This window comes from Hyla sarda, chromosome 3, assembly GCF_029499605.1.
Source record: "Hyla sarda isolate aHylSar1 chromosome 3, aHylSar1.hap1, whole genome shotgun sequence".
In the NCBI taxonomy this organism is placed as follows: Eukaryota; Metazoa; Chordata; class Amphibia; order Anura; family Hylidae; genus Hyla; species Hyla sarda.
Genome location: NC_079191.1, coordinates 208,186,886 through 208,210,455, shown reverse-complemented (window position 1 = coordinate 208,210,455; position 23,570 = coordinate 208,186,886). Strand labels below are relative to the sequence as shown.

Genomic DNA, 23,570 nt, shown 5'->3' with positions numbered 1-23,570 from the left:
GGGGGGCTGCGGTCTACAGGGGGCCCAGCTACTAATGTCTACAGAGGGGCCCTGCTGTCTAAATTGGGGCTTGCTGTCTACAAGGGGGGGCTGCTGTTTTCAAGGAGGGCTGTGGTCTACAGGGGGGCTACTACTAATGTCTACAGGGGGGGGCCTACTGTCTACAAGGGGGGCTGCGTTCTACAGTGGAGGGGGAGGGGGAGGCTGCTAATGTCTGCAAGGGGATACTACCTAATATTAAAGGCAATCTTGCAGCAGAGTCACCTGCACTAACTTAAATTTATAGGTAGATAGTGCAGGTGACCCGGTTTCTACCGCTGCTCACCATGTGGTCATCTGTGCCGCCGCCAATGCAAATTCTTTGTTCTGCCCAATGGAGAAGAGAGAAATCTTGGCTCATACTACAGCAGCCGCCTCCATTCCACACAACAAGGAACCCACATATCATACGGTAAGCAGCACCAGAAACCGGGTCACCCTGGTGTCTGATTCCCTTTAAAATAAAAGTACTCGTAATTGGTATCGGCAAGTACTAGAATTAAAGTATCGATACTCGTACTCGATCTTTAAAAAAATGGTATCGGGACATCCCTAGTACTAACCTGTCAAAAGTTTTGTTTGGGGTCTAAATGTCCAGAACCCCACTGATCTCTAAAAAGAGCTATGCGAAGCGCACAGTCAAGTGATTCACCCTCTGGCTCGCTGTCCGAGCTCATTTCATGGAGCAAGATGGAGCTTGCAGTGACCAGTGAAATGAAGCACTTGACCATGTGCATCTCCTGGCGTGTTCTAGAGATCAGTGAAGGTCTGAACACGGAGACCCTGACTGATCAAAACTTTTGGCATATCTTTGCGACATGTCATAGTTTTTTTTTTGTAATGACAGGACACTTTAAAGAGGGACTCATGTGAAATTGACCCATTTGCTGTTCATGTATTATTATTTACTCCTATGACAGGACATCACAGTTATCATAGTAAAATTATTGTCAAAGAGTATAACATAGAAACCTGTTATGAAAAGTTGTTAAATATTAGCTTTTTTCTTAGTAATATTCAATGTATATTCAATGTCACCCATCTAATGGGTCTTTGGTTTGTTTTTTTCTAGGTTCAGTTCCATGTCACTATTGGTCACACTGCCCTATCTCTTTACATTGATTGCCCTTTCCCAAAATGGATGCATTGGGCACTGATTGTATATGCCATCACCTTCATTTTTCTCTTTGCAAACTTCTACTATCGGACATACAAAGCACCAAAAGGATCTACACGGAGTGGGAAGCCTGTTCAGAATGGAAAATCTGTGACAAATGGAGGTGCAGTTACTAATGGTGCAGTGAACAAACATGACAACCACAAAGTAGGCGTAGAGAATGGAAGGAAAAGGAGAAAGGGAAAAGCAAAGAGAGAGTGATCAACCCTGCACCTCATTCCGTCTTATGTTCTGGAACCTCTACTCATGAGGTAGCCGTCCCCTATTGATTTAGTGTACACAGTTGATCAAGCACTTAAGCACTGTTTAGGTCCATGTATTGACTGTTGGTATTATTTCCTTTATTTATAATGGAGCTTGATCTGTCCTTAATTTATTATTTCCAGTCTGAAGTGAACAAGCTAGCATTGCTCTATTTTTACTTTGTTCCTCTGGAGGGAGGAATGACAGTCTCTGTTGGCTTGTGCACAGGAGGGAGTTCCTAGTAAATAATATGTTGTAGCAGTGAAAAGGATTCTGTAACCAATAATTCAGATGATTAAGGAGGAGACAGAAATTGCTGCAGGAAAAATAAACCAAGGGTTCATTCTATTCATCTAGTTAAGCATGTCACAATATTGTGGCACATCGTCCCTGTCGAGCTCGAAGAATAATGTTATTATGTTTAATCGCTTCTACCATACAATAAAACATGTGGGTGGAGCTTATCTGGAGCAGCTGCTTGAAGACTACATACATCAGCTTTATCTAAATCGCCCAAGGCTAAATTCTTGCTCTACCCAACCAATACTAATCCTGTTAGATTTTTGTTTAAAGCGTTACTGTCATTAGGAACAACTTTTTTTTCCATTTAATACTTCATTAAAAAAATGTATTGCTAAAGATGTGATTTAAAAAAAAAAAACATTTTTAAATATGGCCACCAGGGTTCTCTGTCTATTTAATTTTGAAAACGAACCCGGGTATCTAGGGCTCTTTGGTCCTGACTACCAAGAAAGGGACTGAAATTTTGAAGGGGGGGAAGTGGGGTGTGGTTTTATTTCTCATCTGCTCACTCAGTACAGTGTATAATCCAGCTTTCAACTGTGTGAGGAGAACACCTGTGAGATCCAGACAGCTTGCAGCCTCTTCAGATGAGAAGCATTCCCATGCACAGTGACAAGAAATAAAAGGTGCTAAACTATTTTTTATATGCAAAATGGTTTCTCTTTGGTCATTTATATGATCTGATTTCTTGTGTATTTGCACCATATAGGTTCCACATGTCTGCTTTATGGTTATAAAAGGCCTGCACTTTGGTCACAAAGGTGTGAAAATGTAAAAATCAAATTTTTTTGGCACAAAATGCAGGTCTTTCTTCTGTACTTGCACCATATAGTTTCACATGGCTGCATTAGAGTTATATAGAGCATGCATTTAGGCAAAAAGTGTAAAAATGTTTGTGCAGACCTGATGACAGAGGGAAGGGGGTAGAAGAGGAGCTCATCATACTCCAGGGGAAACGCTCCCAGTCTCTGGAGAGAAATACAGAAAGACTTATCACTGTAATACATAAGTCAAAGGGTATTTTACATATTAGAACATGCATATTATTGTGCATACAGGTCTTGGGGCACATTATTACACTGATTTAAAGAGTACCTGTCACCAAATAAACTTTTCTAAACTAACTCAGATTATGTTCCTTAACTACTCTAAACACTCCTCCCACCCTTTAAAATAATTGCAGAGCTTTAAAAAGAAGCTGTCAATCAAGCTCAGTGCAGAGAAACACTTCCTGGGTTTGGTCTCCTGCCATTACAAACAGGAGACCAAAATCTGAGATTTTGACCAGACTGAATGTGTTCTGGCCAAGAAGGGAGACCCCTGATGGCCAGAAGTATACAGCAGATAAACTAACATAAAACATTTTTGTTTTTTAATGGAAGCCAATTACAAAAGTTATTTATTTGGCATAAGGAATCAAATATTAAAAATCATGTTTAATGACAGTGCCCATTGAAGCATTTCTTTAAATTTTGCTACTAATGACAGTAATGCTTTAAAGACTGAGCCACCATGGTTATTTATACACCATATGTATTTACGATGCACTGGCCCATTGTTTACACTACCTGCTTTGTGCAGGGACAGGAATACCCAATAAAAAGGATGAGCGCAGAAACTATGCGTGTGACTGAACCCCTAAGGTGTAAACGGGAAATCCTACTGGCTTTTTATTACTGAACATTCTAAAATATATAGTATATCATCTATACTATGCTCCGTAGTTCAATACTGAGATTACTGCTTGGGTGACTAGCATCCTCTTTAGAATTGCTAGCATGTAAAGAAGCCAGGCTATTACTCTACATCTTCCTGTTATGTTAGACTGAACAGTAAACAAATACTGATGCTGAGCAGGGGCAGTGACTGGTAGTGTCCTGCTCTGTAAGATATAGGCTTCCTATGTGCCCCTGATACTGGTCAACTGGGGGCGACAGATCGTCTTTATTTATTAAATCATAAAATATTATTATCACCCATGATGGCTCCGCTCTGGAGAGCCACCGTTAATGCTGTTGTTTCCCAGAATACATGAGGGTTGGGGGAAGCTCCCTCCATAGTGTTACTTCAAGGGAAACCAATAATACATTACTACTACTACAACCATGCAATGTAACTTCTAAAACCTAGAGAGTTAATTAAGGAAAGGCATAGAAAATAAAGGTCTTTAAAGCAAAATTTAGAATGTGCCCTTGTGGCAACAAACAGACAAAATGGAATAGATGAGACCAGTTTTGGTTTGTAGAGAAGATAAGACCTGTATATATTAGCTACATGGCTGCTCATTTTTGGTTTTACTGGAAGGTGTCTACTTTGTTGAGCTAAAATTCCCATCATACTTTCAACATTGAAGGTCTTTCCATACCTCAGCTCACAAATGTTGTACACACTCATACATATATGGCAGTGTGTTATCCCTTTTTCCTTGCATCTCTATGTATGAAATCTTTATACCTACATTATAGTTTTAACAAAGTATCTGGTACCGTTCTGTACATATTTGTTTTCATATAGATCTAGTGGTTTATGTGATGTAAAGTGTTACCCAGGTCAGTATATTAGCTTTATATTAAAAATGTGCATTTTGTTATTGTTATAACTAAGTGGGGGGTGTGCTACCATTAGTGCCATTCTGTGTGCTTGGCAGAAGAGCCCCAATACATACTAAGTGTGTCCCACAATCGTATAAAGAATTATTAAACAGTAAAGAACAGCCAATAGTTGTAGTGCAGAAAAGGGATAGGTAGCTGATCATGGAAGGATCCAACCGCTGGGACACCCTGTGATCTCTGGAACAGGACCCTGGCTCTCTGTGAGGAGCGCATGTTGTCTACCAGTAGACTGCACGTGCTCCATTCATTTCTATGGGAATGTTGATGATGCCCGAGTGCTGTACTCAGGTCTCTTTGGCGCTCCCATAGAAATGAATAGAGCGTGTGCCGTCTGCAGCACACGCTTCATCAATCGGACCCCCAACAATCAGCTACTTATGACCTAACCTGCTAATAGGGGATAAGTTCATTGTGGCTGAATTTGTCTGATAAATCAGTATGTAGCAAGTTCCATTTGGTGGTGCTTTTCAGGTGGTTATCATGTTTAAAAACAAAACTGTCATCGGGTTTTACCTCTTTTACCCATTTCCACCACACTTCATGACATGAAAAGACCATTCTAAATGTATAGCTATTGATCCCCAGTAACAGCACATACCTTAGAAATCTCCTGTGTCAGCTCAAGGCTACTTTCACACTGCCAATGTGACCCGACCATAAACGGCCGTAAGGCTCTTTTTTATTTCTCCAGCCTTTAACGGCTGTTATCAGGATGGGGCACAATGGGCAATAACGGATCACGATGGATCCCTTTTACTATAAACTGGTCCGTCTGGCGCCATTATTTTGTAATGGGAGAAAAAAAAATGACGCAAGTAGTATTTTTTTTCCTCCCACTTTTCTCCCCGGCCTTCGCCGACGGCCGTCACTCTGCCGTGTCCTGATGGCAGTGTGAAAGAAGCCTTAAAGTGTCCGATAGTCTTATCTGGATCTCCGTACTGTCTTCCTCAATTGTTACTAAGCATGCCCTTGTCCTGTTTTTTTTTTTTTTAAGTATTTATTTATAACTTTTGCAATTTTAAACAAGGAAATACACACATGGGGCCGAGCACAAGGCCCCCCCCCCCCCCCAGCTCACCCCTCCTGCGTACAAAATCAATGGATCATGTCAGGACTAAATACACACCCTTGTCCTGTTGACATGGGTGACGCATCACCAACGAGTCTTCTCAGCAGAGATCCACTGAATCCGCAGTGTATTGTCCCTTTTCTGGACAGAGAAATTGCTGTCTTTTGCAGGTGCCAGTTCTCAGCTAGCTTTATTGGCTTTCATATTCTTCAGGACCAGTACATAGCAGAATAACAATGATTTGTCTGCACACAAAAGGAAAAACACGCTGCACATTCCTCACTTCTCTGTTGGAGCATTGAAGGCATCATCCACATTTTTCGTCGGTGATTCAGCATGGCACGTCTGGATACAACAAGTTAATTCTTCAGCGCCATTAGCTATATGTTTTGGAAGGTCTTTTTCTGTCATACAGTGTAGTACGATTAGTTTAAAAGAGAGAAAGTGGGTGACTAGTTCTCTTTAAAGGGGACATGTCAGCTCGCCTGATGTGTCATATTTTTATAGAATTGTCCACTGTACCGTTCTTACGTTATTAAAGGGGTTATCCACCATAAGGTGATTTTAGTACGTACCTGGCAGACAGTAATGGACATGCTTAGGAAGGATATGTTCTTGTCTTGGGGCTAAATGGCTATGCTGTGAGATTACCATAACACTGTGGCTAGCTGTTTGTGAACTGATATTTCCTGTTTCAGTTTTCTTTTTTTAACTACAAATCCCATGATTCCATTTTCCTCCCTCCCACACATCAGCCACCCCACCCATTGAAACATAAATGAGCTGCATCCATTCAAAAGACCTGTGGTTTTCAATCAGGGTGCCTACAGCTGTTGCATTAGTTGCAGATTGATCTCTCTCCCACCAAGCAATCCCTCCACCCATTGAAGCAAACAGGCTCCCTGTCATCAGCTGACTAGTGAGTCAGGTCTCGGCCGCATTGCAACCTGGGAAAAATCTGAGACAACAGTAATTTTGTATGCTGGTAAAAATAAATATTGGGGTAAAAATCACTTAAGAATTGTGAGAAAACTGTCACACACAGAAACAGACACTATATTATGAACTACACTAACTTTACAGCCCCTGTAGCATGGTCAAATAAAAAAAACATTCCTGGAATACCCCTTTAACTAAAACAGACATGTCAATGGACCAGTCCTCTTTATATATTCAGAAAATCGAGACAGGACCTTTTGGTTGAAGGATCCTTAAGATAGGTACACAAGTAGATCATAAAGAGCCGGTTTAACACAAACATATTACATGTGCATTTCTGCATCTGTATTATGGCCTGTATCATGTCTTGACCTCACTTCTGATGACCTGAAGTGACAGCTATCAGTTTGGGTCATCAGAAGCATGGTCAGGCTAATACTTCTTTTAGCTGTAATACTGATGCAAAAATTTGTTTGTAATATGCTTGTGTGAAAGTGGTCTAATCTGTATCTATGAAAGGGATTTGGGAGCTCTATATCAGAAAAACAAGACATGAGGCAGGAACTACTTGATATGGTGACCCTTCTTTTGCTTGCATAATCTGGTGCCACTGCATCAGCTTTTCATTATAGGGTCCTTATGTTGCTCTTCATGTAGGGCAAAGTGCTACACTCCTGTTATCAAGATAGATGTAAACCTGCAGATCCTCTACATTTAGGTGTATTGGGGGGAGATTTATCAAAGGATTTAGACTGGTTTTTCCAGTCTAAAATTGTCGCACAGAAAGTTGGTCTAAATACGTGCAACTTTTTCGCCAATTTTGCATTAGAGGATTTTTAGCACATGATGCATTCTAGGCTATTATAGACGGAAAAATGCATTGGTGCTGAATTTATCAATAGCAACTTTTCGTCGAAAAGTCGCATCGCCCGAAAATACGCTGAAATGTCAGACCATGCTGGAGCAGGTTTAAATACAGTCTAAACCGTAGATCCCGAAGTCCGTGCGCAGAATTTATCAAGAACCGTGCGACTTTTGATAAATTAGGCTCACAATAGATCGGCCTAACGTTCTGTAGGTTGGTCTATATTGATGCGGGAAATAGACAGTTTTGATAAATCTCCCCCATTGTCTACTGTTTTCATTTATTATGCATTGTTTAAAATATTTTCATTTGTCGTAATGTCTCTCACTGTTTTGTTTTTTAATATTTGTTTATATATTTTTTTTTCACAATTAGATCTTTTTAGAATAGAAAATGTAATGTATGCTTCTGCACAACAGCAACATTGAGTAGGTGCTTTTAAGTAATATTACTGTGAGATAAAAGATTAAAAAAAGATTTTAGCGTGTGATAAATAATTCTCTTGAGTAATACTGTGTGTAGGCATAAATATGGACACTTTACAGCTTTATGCAAATGTGACAATATGAGATGGCAAGAGGGTTTGAGTCCTAGCATAACATATATTAAACACTTTTTGTTTTATGAACTTTTTGTGTCCTATCTTATAAGCACAGACCATAAATTCTTCATAAGGTAAAAAATAATGGACTTTAATTTTTTACTCCTGATGGATTCATTTCTGAATATATGTTTTGGAAGAGTAGAAGGGGAAATGTGTTGTACATTTATATGTTTATTTTGTAAAACTATCAGGGGATTTTGAATGTCTATTATCTAATGCTGTGTACTTGATCTGAAAGTCTGTCCATACATATATCTTTTTTGAATGTGATGAAGTTACAGCCCATATGGCATGCATGGGGTTTGAGGAATAGGCATGGGCTTATATACAATCTATCTTAGAGGATTCTACACATATAATAGGCTGTGTTTCTATGCTTGGCATGATTCCATGCTAGTATTAAATAAGGTCACCAAAAATTATATGACAAAACGAGACTGGCGTTCATGCTAAAGGTGACCCAGGGAACATATGGTCAGCAATAAGTCATATGCAATATTGCTATGTGACTTCATTTAAAAAATTCACAGCAATATTAAAGGGGTTATCCAGAATTAAAAAAATTGATCTAATTTCTTCCAAAAATAGCATCACACCTGTCCTCAGGATGTGTGTGGTACTACAGCTCAGTTCCATTAAAGTGAACGGAGCCATGTTGTAATACCACACACAACTTTTGTAATCTTGGATAACCCCTTTTAATATCACTGTGATTTCTTCACATGCTGTCATATCCCCTTTAAGTGTAGACCTGGCCTTAGATGAAACAGAGCTTTAGCCATATTGGTCTTTTTTTCTTACATGGAAAGAGAAACAATCATGTTAAGGTTACAGATGTAAACTGAAAAATATTGTTTCAATAAAAATGGATAATGCTGTGTATTATTTTCCTTGTTTTTTCATGGCTCAATGTCTTTATTGTGAATTATGTTTTATTTTTATGAATATTACATACTGTTCCTCCGCAACCACTTTTGAGTGGCCACTCAAGACAACCCATGATGCCCATATGCCCTATTGGAGTGGTTTTGTCATGTTCGAGACCACCTTTATTATTGACAATGGGGAGCAGCTCCCAAGAGCATCCCATGCGTAAGGGGATTTATCATGTCTAGTTGCCCAATACGTGCTCTGTAGAAACATAGAAGATTGTTGGCAGAAAAAGATCACCTGGCCCATCTAGTCTGTCCTATCTTGAAATAGATGTATGATTATCACAGGCATAGTTACATTCACTTACAATGGCCATCCACATCTGCTATAAGTTTTGTTCTGAACATCTACTAGTCTTTCAATAACTAATTTCTCACATTGTTTCTCATTTACCCCAACCTCAAATTGTGCCCCATAGTTCGTTTAGGTTTTTTGTTCACACCCTTCCCTGAATGTTATTTAACCCTTTAAAGGGGTTGATAACTTTTTGGTGCTTTTTCTTTATTATGTATAGAATAACATATCATTCAGTTTTCTCATACGGTGGTCCCTCAAGTTACAATATTAATTGGTTCCAGACGACCATTGTATGTTGAGACCATAACTATATGGAAACCTGGTAATTGGTTCTGAAGCCACAAAATATCATCCAAAAATAGGAAAAAGGAGGATTATAGGGATACTCCACTGGAAAACATTTTTTTTTTATCAACTGGTGTCTTCTATAAAAAAAATCTTAATCCTTCTAGTATGCTCCACTGGAAGTTCTTTTCTTTTTGAATTTCCTTTCTGTCTGATCACAGTGTTCTCTGCTGAAACCTCTGTCCATTTTAGGAACTGTTCAGAGTAGGAGCAAATCCCCATAGCAAACCTATCCTGCCCTGGACAGTTCCTGACATGGGCAGAGGTGTCAGCAGAGAGCACATCCTGTAGTCCAGAGGAGTTCAGTGTGAACAGTGTGCGGGTGTGTCCCTATTTGAGCTCCACAGACTTGCAGCAGAGAAGAGGAGAGCAGGTGTTTCATCAAGCCTTTCCCAGGAGTGTGGCAGACTCCTCGGGAAGGCTTTCCTGCATAGACCCCCTGGCTTCTACCTCTCGTTCACGGCGAGAGGGGGGAAGAAAGTGTCTACAGCCGGTTCCAAGGTGAGACGTTCCAGCAGGGCCCACAGAAATGTGGAGCCCGCTCCCCCGTCCAAAACGGAAGGATGCAAGGCTATTGGCAACAGCAGCGGACCTTCTTCTACTCCAGAACCCCAGCAATGGGGGTGCGGGGTCCAAGAGAGTCCCTGGAAATCTATGGGTCACGGATCCAGGCCAAGATGGCGGAATACAAGGAGCTGGGCAGAAGACTTCAGAGCCTGAGAGAATAACTGAAGTTCACACGTTACCAGGCTGAACATGCCTCAGGAGGTAAGACGCAGAAGTTTTCTGCTCAGGCACAGGCACTGAAAATAGAGGTGGCTGAGGTGGAGGAGGAGGCCAGAAAGAACATTGCTGGGGGTGCAGGGTTCTTTAACCCCTTAAGGACTCAGGATTTTACAGTTTTTGCACTTTCGTTTTTTCCTCCTTACCTTTTAAAAATCATAACCCTTTCAATTTTCCACCTAAAAATCCATATTATGGCTTATTTTTTGCGTCGCCAATTCTACTTTGCAGTGACATTAGTAATTTTACCCAAAAATGCACGGCGAAACGGAAAAAAATCATTGTGCGACAAAATCGAAGAAAAAAAACGCCATTTTGTAACTTTTGGGGGCTTCTGTTTCTACGCAGTGCATATTTCTGTAAAAATTACACCTTCTCATTATTCTGTAGGTCCATACGGTTAAAATGATACCCTACTTATATAGGTTTGATTTTGTCGCACTTCTGGAAAAAAATCATAACTACATGCAGGAAAATTTATACGTTTAAAAATGTCATCTTCTGACCCCCTATAACTTTTTTATTTTTCCACGTACAGGGTGGTATGAGGACTCATTTTTTGCGCCGTGATCTGAAGTTTTTATTGGTATGATTTTAGTTTTGATCACTTTTTATTCATTTTTTAATGGTATAAAAAGTGACCAAAAATGCGCTTTTTTGGACTTTGGAATTTTTTTGCGCGTACGCCATTGACCGTGCGGTTTAATTAATGATATATTTTTATAGTTCTGACATTTACGCACGCGGCGATACCACATATGTTTATTTATTTTATTTTTTTTTACACTGTTATTTTTTTATGGGAAAAGGGGGGTGATTCAAACTTTTATTAGGGAAGGGGTTAAATGACCTTTATTAACACTTTTTTTTAAACTTTTTTTTTAACTTTTTTTTTTTGCAGTGTTATAGGTCCCATAGGGACCTATAACACTGCACACACTGATCTCTCATCCTGATCACAGGCGTGTATTAACACGCCTGTGATCAGTGTGATCGGCGCTTGACTGCTCCTGCCTGGATCTCAGGCACGGAGCAGTCATTCGCCGATCGGACACCGAGGAGGCAGGTAAGGGCCCTCCCGGTGTCCTGTAAGCTGTTCGGGACGCCGCGGTCCCGAGCAGCCGGGTCACTTTCACTTTAGAAGCGGCGGTCAGCTTTGACCGCCGCTTCTAAAGGGTTAATACCGCACATCGCCACGATCAGCGATGTGTGGTATTAGCCGCGGGTCCCGGCCGTTGATGAGTGCCGGGACCGACGCGATATGATGTGGGATTGCGGCGCGATCCCGCTTCATATCGCGGGAGCCGGCGCAGGACGTAAATATACGTCCTGCGTCGTTAAGGGGTTAAAGAAAAGTTATATAATGGAGACAGGTTTAAAGTGAGGCAAGCAGGTGCAGAAAGCCATGAAGACAGAAGTGAGGAGGATGATGGAGGGGAGGGAGGTGACGGAGAGTCAGGTAAAGGTGAAGTTGTGGAAAGGGAGGGGGATGTCATCCCTGGTGAAAGTAACCCCCAGCCCCCACAAGATGGCTACCCTGAGCCATATCAGGTGGCGCTACCTTCTAGTGATGGTGAGGATAGCGGTGAAGAGGACCTGGCCAGTGGCAGTTTGCTGAGAGCCATCATACAGCAGGAGTCACCTACCCATTTGGATAATTTCTCCGTTGGTGAGGATCTGGGCAAAGATGATTTGGTGAAGAAAAGGAAGAAAAAGAAACAGAAGGTTCAAGAAAAAGTGTCCTTTGTGTTTCGTCCTTTCCAGCAGTCTGGGCCAGCTGCAAAGCTGGTCCAGGCTGCTGGGTCCCCCAGACTGCCAGACCCTGTTTCTATAGTGGAACGGGGCCAGCATGGGGGGTACAACATGGTATCAAAGATGGCTGCGGACGCAATAGATGTGAAGCCCACCCATCTTGTCAGTAGGGAAGGGCAGGATGGGCTCATGGTGGGCAGCTCTGGCGCTGCAGGACCGCCCCAGGGTGGCGGGGGGCGTGTCCGAGCGCAAGAGGCAAGTTATGCTGCCGTGTGCTCAGGGGGCGCTTCCGAGTGCAGTGGGCATTACCGGCATTGCAGGACACTCCCCTGTGGGGGGGGGGGAGGGTCCGGGCACCGCTGGCAGAGAGTGGTGGATCCAAGTGCTCGGGGGGCGGTCTTCCGAGTACTATATGTTCTGTGGAGCCCGTGCGGACGGGCAAAGCTGGCACGGTGGGGATTCCCTGCATGTCAGAGAGTGTGGGTGGAGCTGGGGTGCGCCCGGTGGGGCAGCTCCAGACTCCAGAAGGGACATCGCCCATGGAGGAGCCGTTAGCGTCAACCCCAGCTGCAGCTAAGTCAGCAAAGAACATTTTAAAACCAGCTATACTACAAGTCCCAGCCAGCCCAGACTCTATTAGGCAGGAAAAGAGTGGAGGATGTGAGAGTGCTGAGTGTAGTAGTGTTGTGGATGAGAGGAGTGCATGAGTGAATGATAGTGGGAGTAGTATTGGTAAGAGTGGAAGGTCTGGTATGGATGGGAATAAATATGGGAGTAGTGGTGTGAGTGGTTGTGCTGAGGGGTCTGGGTCTGGGTCTGCTCCGGCTGCCCCCCCGGTAGTGACTGCTCCTAGGAACTATGCTAATGTCACTGCAGGGGGTTCGGGGGGGTCCCCGTCTCCATCCGGCTCTGGAGGCCACTTGCAAAAGCGCCTCCTGGAGGCTCTGCGTAGGGGCGACAGGTCGATCCAAGTAGAGGGAAGGGGTGAGGTCGACCTGTCTTTCTGGATAGAGAGGCACGGTTTGGGGGCTTTCCGAGAGCGGAATGGGGAGGTGGTCTGGTCCCTCCCAACACCCAGGCAGGACAATAACCGTAGAAATGTGGTCCGTCTGATTTGGAGGGGCGAGGATGCGTGTCCATCTTGCGCAAAAGTGGTTGAGCTCCTCCTTCACATGGAATTCAGGGCAAGTGACATCTTTGCCCTGATTCACCCCTACGGTTCGTCCGAGTTTGATGTCAGTTTTGTTCGGCCAGGGGTCTCGAACTGCTATGGTCAAACTACGAAGTGGCAAACAACGAGCCCGGATGGCGGGATTTCGCGGAATTTCCCATCAGAACTCGGTCAAGAAAATTACCATTTTGACCCGTAACAAGTCACTTTCTTGTTATGACATCATGACCTGGCTCGGACGGTATGGGGATGTGACGGACATGCCCAAGAAAAACTTGGATGAGCATGGGATCTGGTCCGGGGCCTGGACATTTTCCGTCAAACTCAAGCGTTCAGGGAGTACGGTTGCAAACATTCCGTCAGCCACCTTCTTTGGACGCGATAGGATCCAGGTCTTCTACCAGGGGCAACCTAAGGCCTGTCACAGGTGTGGCAGCCCCGCCCACTTTAGCGCAGCCTGTACTGTGCAGGTCTGTGCTTTGTGTGGTGGGGTGGGTCATCTGGCCGCATCCTGTGGGCAGATCAGGTGCCACCTGTGTGGTGTCCTCGGACACCTTTTCAGCCGTTGTCCTAGCGCCTTCGCCCATGCAGCGACCGCTCCAGCTGAGGAAGTTGCCTCGGCTGGGGAGGGTACGGGCAGGGATGGGGGTGTAACAGGGCTAGTGTGGAGGAAAAAGGGCCCTGCCAAACTAAGGCGGGAGGAAAATCGTAGAAGGAGTAGGGAGCTGGAGAGTGCCCAGGTGGTGGGGGTACATAGTTACATAGTTAGTACGGTCGAAAAAAGACATATGTCCATCAAGTTCAACCAGGGAATTAAGGGGTAGGGATGGGATTTTATATTTCTTCATAAGCATTAATGTTATTTTGTTATTTTGTTCCAGGAATGTATCTAATCCTGTTTTAAAGCTGTTAATTGTTCCTGCTGTGACCAGTTCCTGAGGTAGACCGTTCCATAAATTCACAGTCCTCACGGTAAAGAAGGCGTGTCGCCCCTTGAGACTAAACTTTTTCTTCTCCAGACAGATGGAGTGCCCCCTCGTCCTTTGGGGGGGTTTAACCTGGAACAGTTTTTCTCCATATTTTTTGTATGGGCCATTAATATACTTATATACGTTTATCATATCCCCCCTTAAACGTCTCTTCTCAAGACTAAACAATTGTAACTCCTTTAATCGCTCCTCATAGGGTAGCGTCAGTCCCTGCTCCTGAAGCTGGCCCTGTAACTACTGAAGCCCTGGAGGAGGATGTGATGGATGAGGAGACCAGGAGACTTCACAAAGAGGATGGCAATATGGCCAACTCTTCCGATTCCTCCCACTATGAAAGTGTGGATGAGGAGAGTGGGGTGAGGCCCAAAAAGAAAGTTAAGGGCAAAAGGAAAGGAAGAAAGAAGAGGTCAGAGCCCTCTGAAGCTCCTGGTACTACGGGCCAGGTCCAAAGCGGAAGCCTGGCTGCCCCCCCCCCCCCCCCCCCTCTGATTGACCTGTCAAACCGGTACCTCGTCCTCGATACCTAGGGAGAAAAAGCCTCTTGGGGGAACTGGGCCCCGTCCTGTCGAGGCACCTTCCTCGGAGGGCAGAGCTAGACCGGGGCCGGACGGAGACGGGGACCGTATGGACCAATCGGAGACCAAAAAAAGGTCCAAGAGTGGTCCTGCCCTCTCGTTGTCTTCGGGGATGAGGGGGCTAAAAAGAAGGGTAAACAAAAGTAAAGGGTGTGGCCGTCTAATTTAATCACCCTGTATGGCGGCACTCACCCCATTGACGTTGACATCTATTAATTGTGCCAGCATAAAGTCTGATACGGCTAGATTTTCTCGACTGCGTTGAAGCCGGCATTTTCTTTTTACAGGAGACCAGGTTGTCAGATCTAGCCTTTCTGGTAAAAGCCAGAAGAGAGTGGAGGCGCAGTCCCTCCCACTGGTCTCTTGCGGCTGAGCCGTATAGTGGGGTGGCGGTCCTTTTTACTGCTCCTGTTGAATGCCAACGGGTTATTGAATTAGAAATGGGGAGGTGCCTGATCTTAGATGTCTTCATGAAGGGACAAGAGCTCCGGCTCATTAACATCTACGCCCCGCAAACTGAGGATTAAGCCCTTTCTTTTTACGAGTCGGCAAGTGATCTTTGGAGGGGACTTCAATAATGTCACGAGGTTCCAAGATAGTAGAGGCTCTAATGGTCCGCTGACTTGCGATAGTGTGACACTGATTAGCATAACTAGAGAAGCTTGCCTAGAGAACGCCAACATCCGGTGCCCCTCGGGCCACTCGGGTTTCACCTATCATCAAGGTAGTCGCAGGTCTAGGCTAGATAGGTTTTATTTAAAGGAGGAAGCCGTCTCTTCCGCAGTGTCCGTGGTTGAGGTGGAGTTCTCCAATCACTGTATGATTTTGTTTTCCCTGAATGTTTCAGAGACCCCCCGGATGGGTAAAGGTTATTGGAAGACAGTCCTTTGTGGATTTTCTTCAGAGTCAGGTACCTTTACTGGATCTTTGTAGTAGTAAGTCAGAGTGGTGGGAGATATTCAAGAAGCGGGTTGCGGGGTTCTTCCGCCAGCTCTTGAGCCTCAGGTCCCTGAACAGGTATCTCTTGTATCAGGGTCTGAGCAGGAAACTCGAGCTCCTCATTTCGACTGGAGGAAGCCGAGAGGATATCTCCAGAGTGAAATCCTTGCTGATGAGGTGTCAGTACGATAGGCACGCATCTTTGGTTTTTGAGAGGGATTTCGGGAAGTACCGCTCGCCCGACCCTTACAGAAACTGTAAGATGTCAGTGAGTAGTAAAATCATTTCAGGACTGATTGATAGTACAGGATCTCTGAATCGGTCCAGATCAGGGATCTTGGAGGTTGTCAGATCCTTCTACTCACACCTCTTGGGAAGGAAGAATCTAGATCGAGACAGGATGTCGGCTTTCCTGGCTGAAATCATTCCTGAGCCAGGGGTAGACCCCCCTCTTGATGTTTTGGCAGAAGAAATCCGGGAAGAGGAAGTGAGACTGGCGATCGAGGGGCTTGCCCCTAAGAAGTCGGCCGATCCAGATGGCTTAACATCCGAGTGGTACAGGACCTTTAAAGAGTCTTTAGCTGCCCTCTTGACTGAGGTATTCAATGAGTGTCTCTCCTCGGGCACTCTGCCGAAGTCAATGAGGAGGTCAGCCCTGATTCTTCTCTCAAAGGGTAAAGATCCCAGCCGTATTGAGAATTGGAGGCCCATAGCTCTTCTCAATATTGACAGGAAGCTTCTGGCTAAGGTACTGTTTAATCGGTTAGTGAAGTTTGCACCCCGGCTCCTTTCGGTGGCCCAGCACTGCACTGTTCCAGGCCGAAGCACCTTAAGTGCTGTCCTTAGTGTCAGGGAGGCAGTGGAGCGGAGTAGTGCTGGTTTCTGGAAGGGGTACTTGCTGTCCTTGGATCAGGCCAAAGCATTTGATCGGGTGAACCATGAGTACCCCTGGTTCGTCCTCCTGAGATATGGCTTACCGAGTACTTTTGCTAATTAGCTTAAGATCTTGTATGCAGGGGCAGAGAATTTCCCGCTGGTGAACGGGGGGGGGGGGGGGGGGGGGGTGTGACACCCTTACAGGGCCCCAAGAATCAGCAAAAGTCTTAGGCATCACATTTGGCCAGGATGATTATCCCACCAAAAACTGGCATGGTAAGCTCCGGGATGCCACTCAGAGGGTGAACCAGTGGAAGTGTTGGTCTATGACCCTCAGGGAAAGGGTACACCTGATCAAATCGTATCTGCTCCCCTTGTTTATCTGTCTGGGCAGTGTATGTATCTTGCCAGAGGCCTACTACACTAGGATCTACAGCCTGTTTTTCCAGATGTTATGGGGGAACAGGATGAACCTAGTCAAGAGGGAGGTTACTTACCGCACGAGGAGACTAGAGGGTTTATCTATGGTAAACCCTGTGGTGTTCTTTACAAACACCTTCTTGAAAGCTAACGTCGCAAACCTCTGGAAAGAGAGGGATCCTCCGTGGGTAATCTCCTGCAGGGAATGGTTTTGACCTTTCTTCCAGGAATGGGAGAGAGGAGGGCAAGTGAAGGACTTCTGTACGCCCTATGGATATCTTCCGGCTTACGCTACCCCGACTCTGAAGGCGATACGTCGGTGGGGTCTGGGAGTGTGGGAGATCAGGACCCAGTCAAGGCAGTTCCTTGACAAACGGGTTCTGTTGACCCACTTCCAGAAGCCTCTGGCACTCAGGGACTGCCCAGGTCGGGATCTGAGCGTGGGGTTGTACCTTATAAACATAAAAAGGATCCCCCAGAGGTTTTGGGACTTGGCCTGGCGCAGCTTTCAGGGGAAGCTATATGTAAGGGACAACCTGAAGTGCAGGAACTCTGATGACCAGGGATGTCCCCGAGAAGAGTGTGGGGACCCGCTGGAAAGCATGGACCACTTCCTGCTTCATTGTCCCTTTTAATATAGGGGTCTACAACCGGGTGGGTGCTTACATCGGCTGGAGCCAACTTGCCAGCCTTACCTATCCGGAGTGGGCTTATGGGGCATTCAGGACCCTGGGTGGCCGAGATCGGGGCACTTTATTCTTAGTTAGCTTAGTGGTTAGGTACTACACGTGGAATGCACGGTGTTTAGTATCGACCCCATAGAAAGTCCTCTCCGAGATGGAGGTGTGTAGGAATATCACCGGTGACCTCGGGAAGATCAGGTCTTTGGAGTATGGCAGTCTTGGTACCAGTAGGGCTTCTCTCCTGTGGAGAGGTTTTTCTTTTGATGTGCCCTAGGTACTAGGCCCTTAAGGTAAAGTACCTTAATTTTGGCCAGGGATAGTGCATGATTGTTAGGGTGAGTTTAGGGTCAGTTTCATGAAGGGATAGCGATAGGGTTAGAGGTTGATAGGGAAAGGTATTTAAATTTAATTTATCAGGATTGCCATCCTTCTTCCTGGTGGGGGGGCTATGCATGTCACCTTAGTCTTTTGTTTTGTTTCTGTGGATGGATTGTAAAGGGCTTGCAGGCAACCAAACTTGGGCCTTGTGGGGGTTTTGGTATATTGTATTGTTGATATTATATAGTTTTGTTGTGTGTGTGAAAAGAAACAGATGTCCAGCGCGGATGTCAAGCAATACGAAATTTCTTTATTCAGCCATAACGCAAAGTGATGACAGGCGACGCGTTTCGGCCGCAATCAACGGCCTTAGTCTTGTTGTATATATTGTTCTGCATATATTATTCTGTTTATAATTAGGTGGTAGGGGTGTATTTTAGGTTGGGTGGGGGTTTTAGGGAGTGGTGGTGGTCTGATATGGGTCAGTTATGGACAAAATGTGGACAAACTGTGTTCTATGGACTTTGACCCATGTCCAGAGGGTGTGGTGGGTGATGGGATAGTTTAGTGTAGGTTGCCATTTGTGTTATATTGCTATATATGTTATTTTTGATACATGGTATCTTGTTATATAGGTTGTTATATATGTTTTATTTTTTCTTGTGTGTTTTTCACCAAGTTGGATAATTTTTAGTTAAAGCAGTTCGCCATTTATTTATTTATTTATTTTTTCCCCAAGTTGGATAATTTTTAGTTACCGCAGTTCGCCATATTTTTCTTTTGTTATTTATAAAAAGGGGAAGGAAAAAAGGGGAGATGGAGAGTAATGTATATTTGTGTATGTATATATATATATGTATTTGTGTATATGTGTGTGTGTGTGTATGTATATATATATATATATATATATATATATATATATATATATATATATAATGTGTGTGTGTGTGTGTTTTTTTTAAATTAATTTATTTATTTATTTTCCCCCAAGTTGGATAATTTTTAGTTAAGGCAGTTCGCCATATTTTTCTTTTGTTATTTAAAATATATATTTATTTTAGTTTTTTGTTATGGCGAGGAAAGCTTTATTTATGGTTTTATAAGGAATGAGTGTGTGTGGTTTTGGACGATATAGGTAGGTCATTTTTGTTAGATTACCCGGACTGGCCTGTTAGAAAAATTTCAGTTGTTATTTTGAGACAGAAAGTCTGTATTTATGTTCAGTTTTGCAAATTTTGTTACAGTCAATTGGACTTGTTTTTGTGTTTTGTTTTTTAATCTATATATATAAAACTCAACGTGTATGTATGTATGTATGTATGTATGTTCCACAAAAACTTCCAAACGGCTAAAGATATTAACATGAAACTTGGCACACATGTTACTTATATGTCAACAACAAACATAGGATAGGGGATTTAACCCTTATTCACCCCCCATTTGCCAGGGGCGGGGTTTATGTTTAAAGTCCCATACAAGTCTATGAGAAATATATGTTACTGCATAACTTCCATAACGGCTGGAGATATTTCGATAATACTTGGTCACATGTTACTTATATGTCCACTTAAAATATAGGATAGTTAATTTAACCCTTAACTACCACCATTTGTGAGGGTCGGGTTTTTCTTTAACGTCTCATGCAAATCAATGGGAAATGTATGTTCTCACATAATATCCGTATGGCTGGAGATATTTCAATACCTGGTACACATATTGCAGGTCAGGATATGAGGACGGGATGGTCGAGATAGGAGGATGAGATAGGAGGACTGGATATGAGGACGAGAAAGGAGGACGGGATAGGAGGACGGGATAGGTGGATGGGATAGGAGGTCAGGATAGGAGGACGGGATATGAGGACAAGAAAGGAGGACTGGATAGGAGGTCGGGATAGGAAGTTGGGATATGAGGACAAGAAAGGAGGACGGGATAGGAGGTCGGAATACGAGGATGAGAAAGTAGCACGGGATAGGAGGATGGGATAGGAGGACGAGAAAAGGGGACGGGATAGGAGGTCGGAATAGGAGGACGGGATAGGAGAACCGGATAGGAGGTTGGGGTATGAGGACGGGATATGAGGTTGGGATATGACAACAATATATGAGGACGGGATATGAAGTCAAAAGCTTCCTCCTTTGTTGATTTTCCTCCCCAACAAGGATGAGGAAGGGAAAACGGGGCAACGCCGGGTATTCAGCTAGTTTTATAATAAAAGAGTGTAAGCAGAGAGCACTGTGATCAGGCAGAAAGGAAATTCAAAAAGAAAAGAACTTCCTGTGGAGCATACAGAAGCCTATAAGTTCTAGAAGGATTAAGCCTATAAGTGCTAGAAGGATATGTATGTATGTATGTTCCACAAAAACTTCCAAACTGCTAAAGATATAACATGAAACTTGGCACACATGTTACTTATATGTCAACAAACATAGGATAGGTGATTTAACCCTTATTCACCCCCCATTTGCCAGGGGTGAGGTTTATGTTTAAAGTCCCATACAAGTCTATGAGAAATATATGTTACTGCATAATTTCCATAACGGCTGGAGATATTTTGATAATACTTGGTCACATGTTACTTATATGTCCACTTAAAATATAGGATAGTTAATTTAACCCTTAACTACCACCATTTGTGAGGGTCGGGGTTTTTGTTTAACGTCCCATGCAAATCAATGGGAAGTGTATGTTCTCACATAATATCCATATGGCTGGAGATATTTCCATACCTGGTACACATATTACAGGTCAGGATGTGAGGACGCGATGGGAGGTCGAGATAGGAGGACTGGATGGTCGGGATAGGAGGTCGAGATAGGAGGACGGGATAGGAGGACGGGATAGGAGGACGGGATAGGAGGACGAGAAAGGAGGAAGGGATAGGAGGTCGGGATATGAGGACGAGAAAGGAGGATTGGATAGGAGGACAGGATAGGAGGTCGGGATAGGAGGTCGGGATAGGAGGACGGGATAGGAGCTCCAGATAGGAGGACGGGATAGGAGGTCAGGATAGGAGGTTGGGGTATGAGGATGGGATATGAGGTTGGGATATGACAACAATATATGAGGATGGGATATGAAGTCAAAAGCTTCCTCCTTTGTTGATTTTCCTCCCCAACAAGGATGAGGAAGGAAAAACGGGGCAACGCCGGGTATTCAGCTAGTTTTATAATAAAAGAGTGTAAGCAGAGAGCACTGTGGTCAGGCAGAAAGGAAATCAAAAAGAAAAGAACTTCCTGTGGAGCATACAGAAGCCTATAAGTACTAGAAGGATTAAGATGTTTTAATAGAAGTAATTTACAAATCTGTTTAACTTTCTGTCATCAGTTGATAAAAAAAAATGTTTTCCAGTGGAGTACCCCTTGAAAGAAAAATAGGTAGATAACTAATACAGATAAAGTAAGTCCTTACATATAAAAGTAAGAAAGAGCTGCTGGAAGCTCATTGTCTACACCCTGTTTCAAACTATTATGCAAATTATATTTTCTCATTTACCTAAATAATTGATGTAAATAACAGCATCATTCTCATGTTATCAACTATTAAGAGTACAATTAAAATTTTATTGAACAAACCTCCCAATGATAACACTATTTTTTAAACATAAACTTAGGCTGCATTCACATCACGATTTCTCCATCCAACCTGAGTACACGATTTTTATAACTTAAAATTGTATGAAATCGTATATAAAGTCGGATCCATTGACCTCCATTAAAAAATCAGATCCATTACACACATCCGATTTGATCCGCATCCGCATTGACCACGATTTCAGACCTGAACAAGAAATCGGATGCGGATCAAATCGGATGTGTGTAATGGTTCCGATTTTTTTATGGAGGTCAATGGATCCGACTTTATATACGATTTCATACGATTTAAAGTTATAAAAATCGTGTACTCAGGTAGGATGAAGAAATCGTGATGTGAATGCAGCCTTACAATGCACTGTTCCAAATTATTACACACAGTAAGTTTCAAAACATTTTATAGGTTGTAAAGAACTGAAAATTGTAATTTGTTGTGTTTGAAGCATATTTACTGAAATCAAAAGCTATTTAACCTCTTACGCCTGGTCCTGGTCTATAACACGGGGTCGCCGATAGCGGGTTGGTCCCGGCGGCTAATGAAAAGCCGGGACCCTGGGCTAATTGCGTGCGGCAATGATCGTTGTGCCGCATGCTATTAACCCTTTAGACGCGACAATCAAAGTTGATCGCCTTATCTAAAGTTGAAAGAATTGCAGCTCAGTCGGGCTGATCGAGACCATCGCAGTGTCCCAATCAGCTAGGACACAAGTGGAGGGTCCGTTACCTGCCTCCGGCACGTCTGATCGGCAATTGACTTCTCCATGCCTGAGATCTAGGCAGGAGACGTCAAGCCCCGATAACACTGATCATCTACATGTAGTTCTATGTTACAGTGTGTGGCTATATTATATTCAGAGTTTACAGTGTGTGGCTATATTATATTCATAGGGTACAGTGTGTGGTTATATTATATTTAGAGGGTACAGTGTGGGGAAGTTTTATATTTAGAGGGTTCAGTGTGTGGCAGCATTATATTTAGAGGGTGCAGTGTGCAGCAGTATTATATTCAGAGGGTACAGTGTGTGGCTGTATTATATTCAGAGGGTACAGTGTGTGGCAGTATTATATTCAGAGGGTACAGTGTGTGGCTGTATTATATTTAGAGGGTACAGTGTGGAAGTTTTATATTTAGAGGGTACAGTGTGTGGCAGTATTATATTTAGTGGGTACAGTGTGTGGCAGTATTATATTTAGAGGGTGCAGTGTGTGGCAGTATTATATTAATTGTTTTCATATAGAAGATCAAAATGTGCTGACATAGTGAAGAGCCATCTGGGTGTCAAGTTCTGTAGAGAGAAGATTTAGCTGGAACAAGTCATGGCGGTATGTACCAGCTAAATTATAAAAGGGAAGACTATAGTGAAGACGTCACCTGTAATCACTGATATCATTGTGTATTCTGCTTTACTATGTCCCATCAGAGCTGTAGTCAGTTCTGCAGTTATGATGGATAAAACAACAATTTCCAGTATAGCCTTACCACTAATTAGGTCATACTGGGAGCTGTAGTCTTACCTGGTCTGAAAAAACGCCCAGAGGGGCGTGAAACAATTGTCACGGTCCGCACCTCGTCGCTCTGGCGTCCCACGCTTGCTGTTTTATGCCGCACCGTAAATTAAGGAAACCGATCTCCACGAATCTGTACATGAGTGCCTCCTCATTTCTTTTCTTCTATGAACTGTATTTGTGCAACACTGGGAGGATTGAGCACCACATTAGGAAGCGGATGGTTCGGGTGTCCGAACGCTGCGCAGCTCTTTGGTATAGGTGCACGCCTGACTTGCTATATAGCTGCATTAAATGGCTGTGCCGGTGCTGTATCTACCTATTGGACATAACTTATTTAGGGCTTTCCCCTTACTTGGCAATTGGTATATGTTGTTCAAATCATTTTCCGCAATGTGCTACACCGCTGGTGTCCATCAGAGCAGGCTGAAGGCAAAAAAATTACTCTTGTATGGGGTGACACCATTTTCTACCACCCTGGGTGACACCAACCCTAGCAACACGGAGAAACCAAGAAGCACATGGTAACTCTGCAGATG

At 43.6% G+C, this 23,570-nt stretch overlaps 1 protein-coding gene across 1 annotated transcript in view; it reads left to right on the top strand.

Annotated features, from left to right (window-relative positions):
• The window catches only part of ELOVL4 (ELOVL fatty acid elongase 4), a 49,922-nt gene extending 41,191 nt beyond the window's left edge, over positions 1-8,731 (top strand). The window contains exon 6 of the mRNA XM_056565953.1: positions 1,112-8,731. Coding sequence (XP_056421928.1) covers positions 1,112-1,417 — 306 coding nt within the window. The 3' untranslated portion in view covers positions 1,418-8,731. The remainder of the gene's footprint in view (positions 1-1,111) is intronic.
• The last annotated feature ends 14,839 nt before the right edge of the window (positions 8,732-23,570 follow it).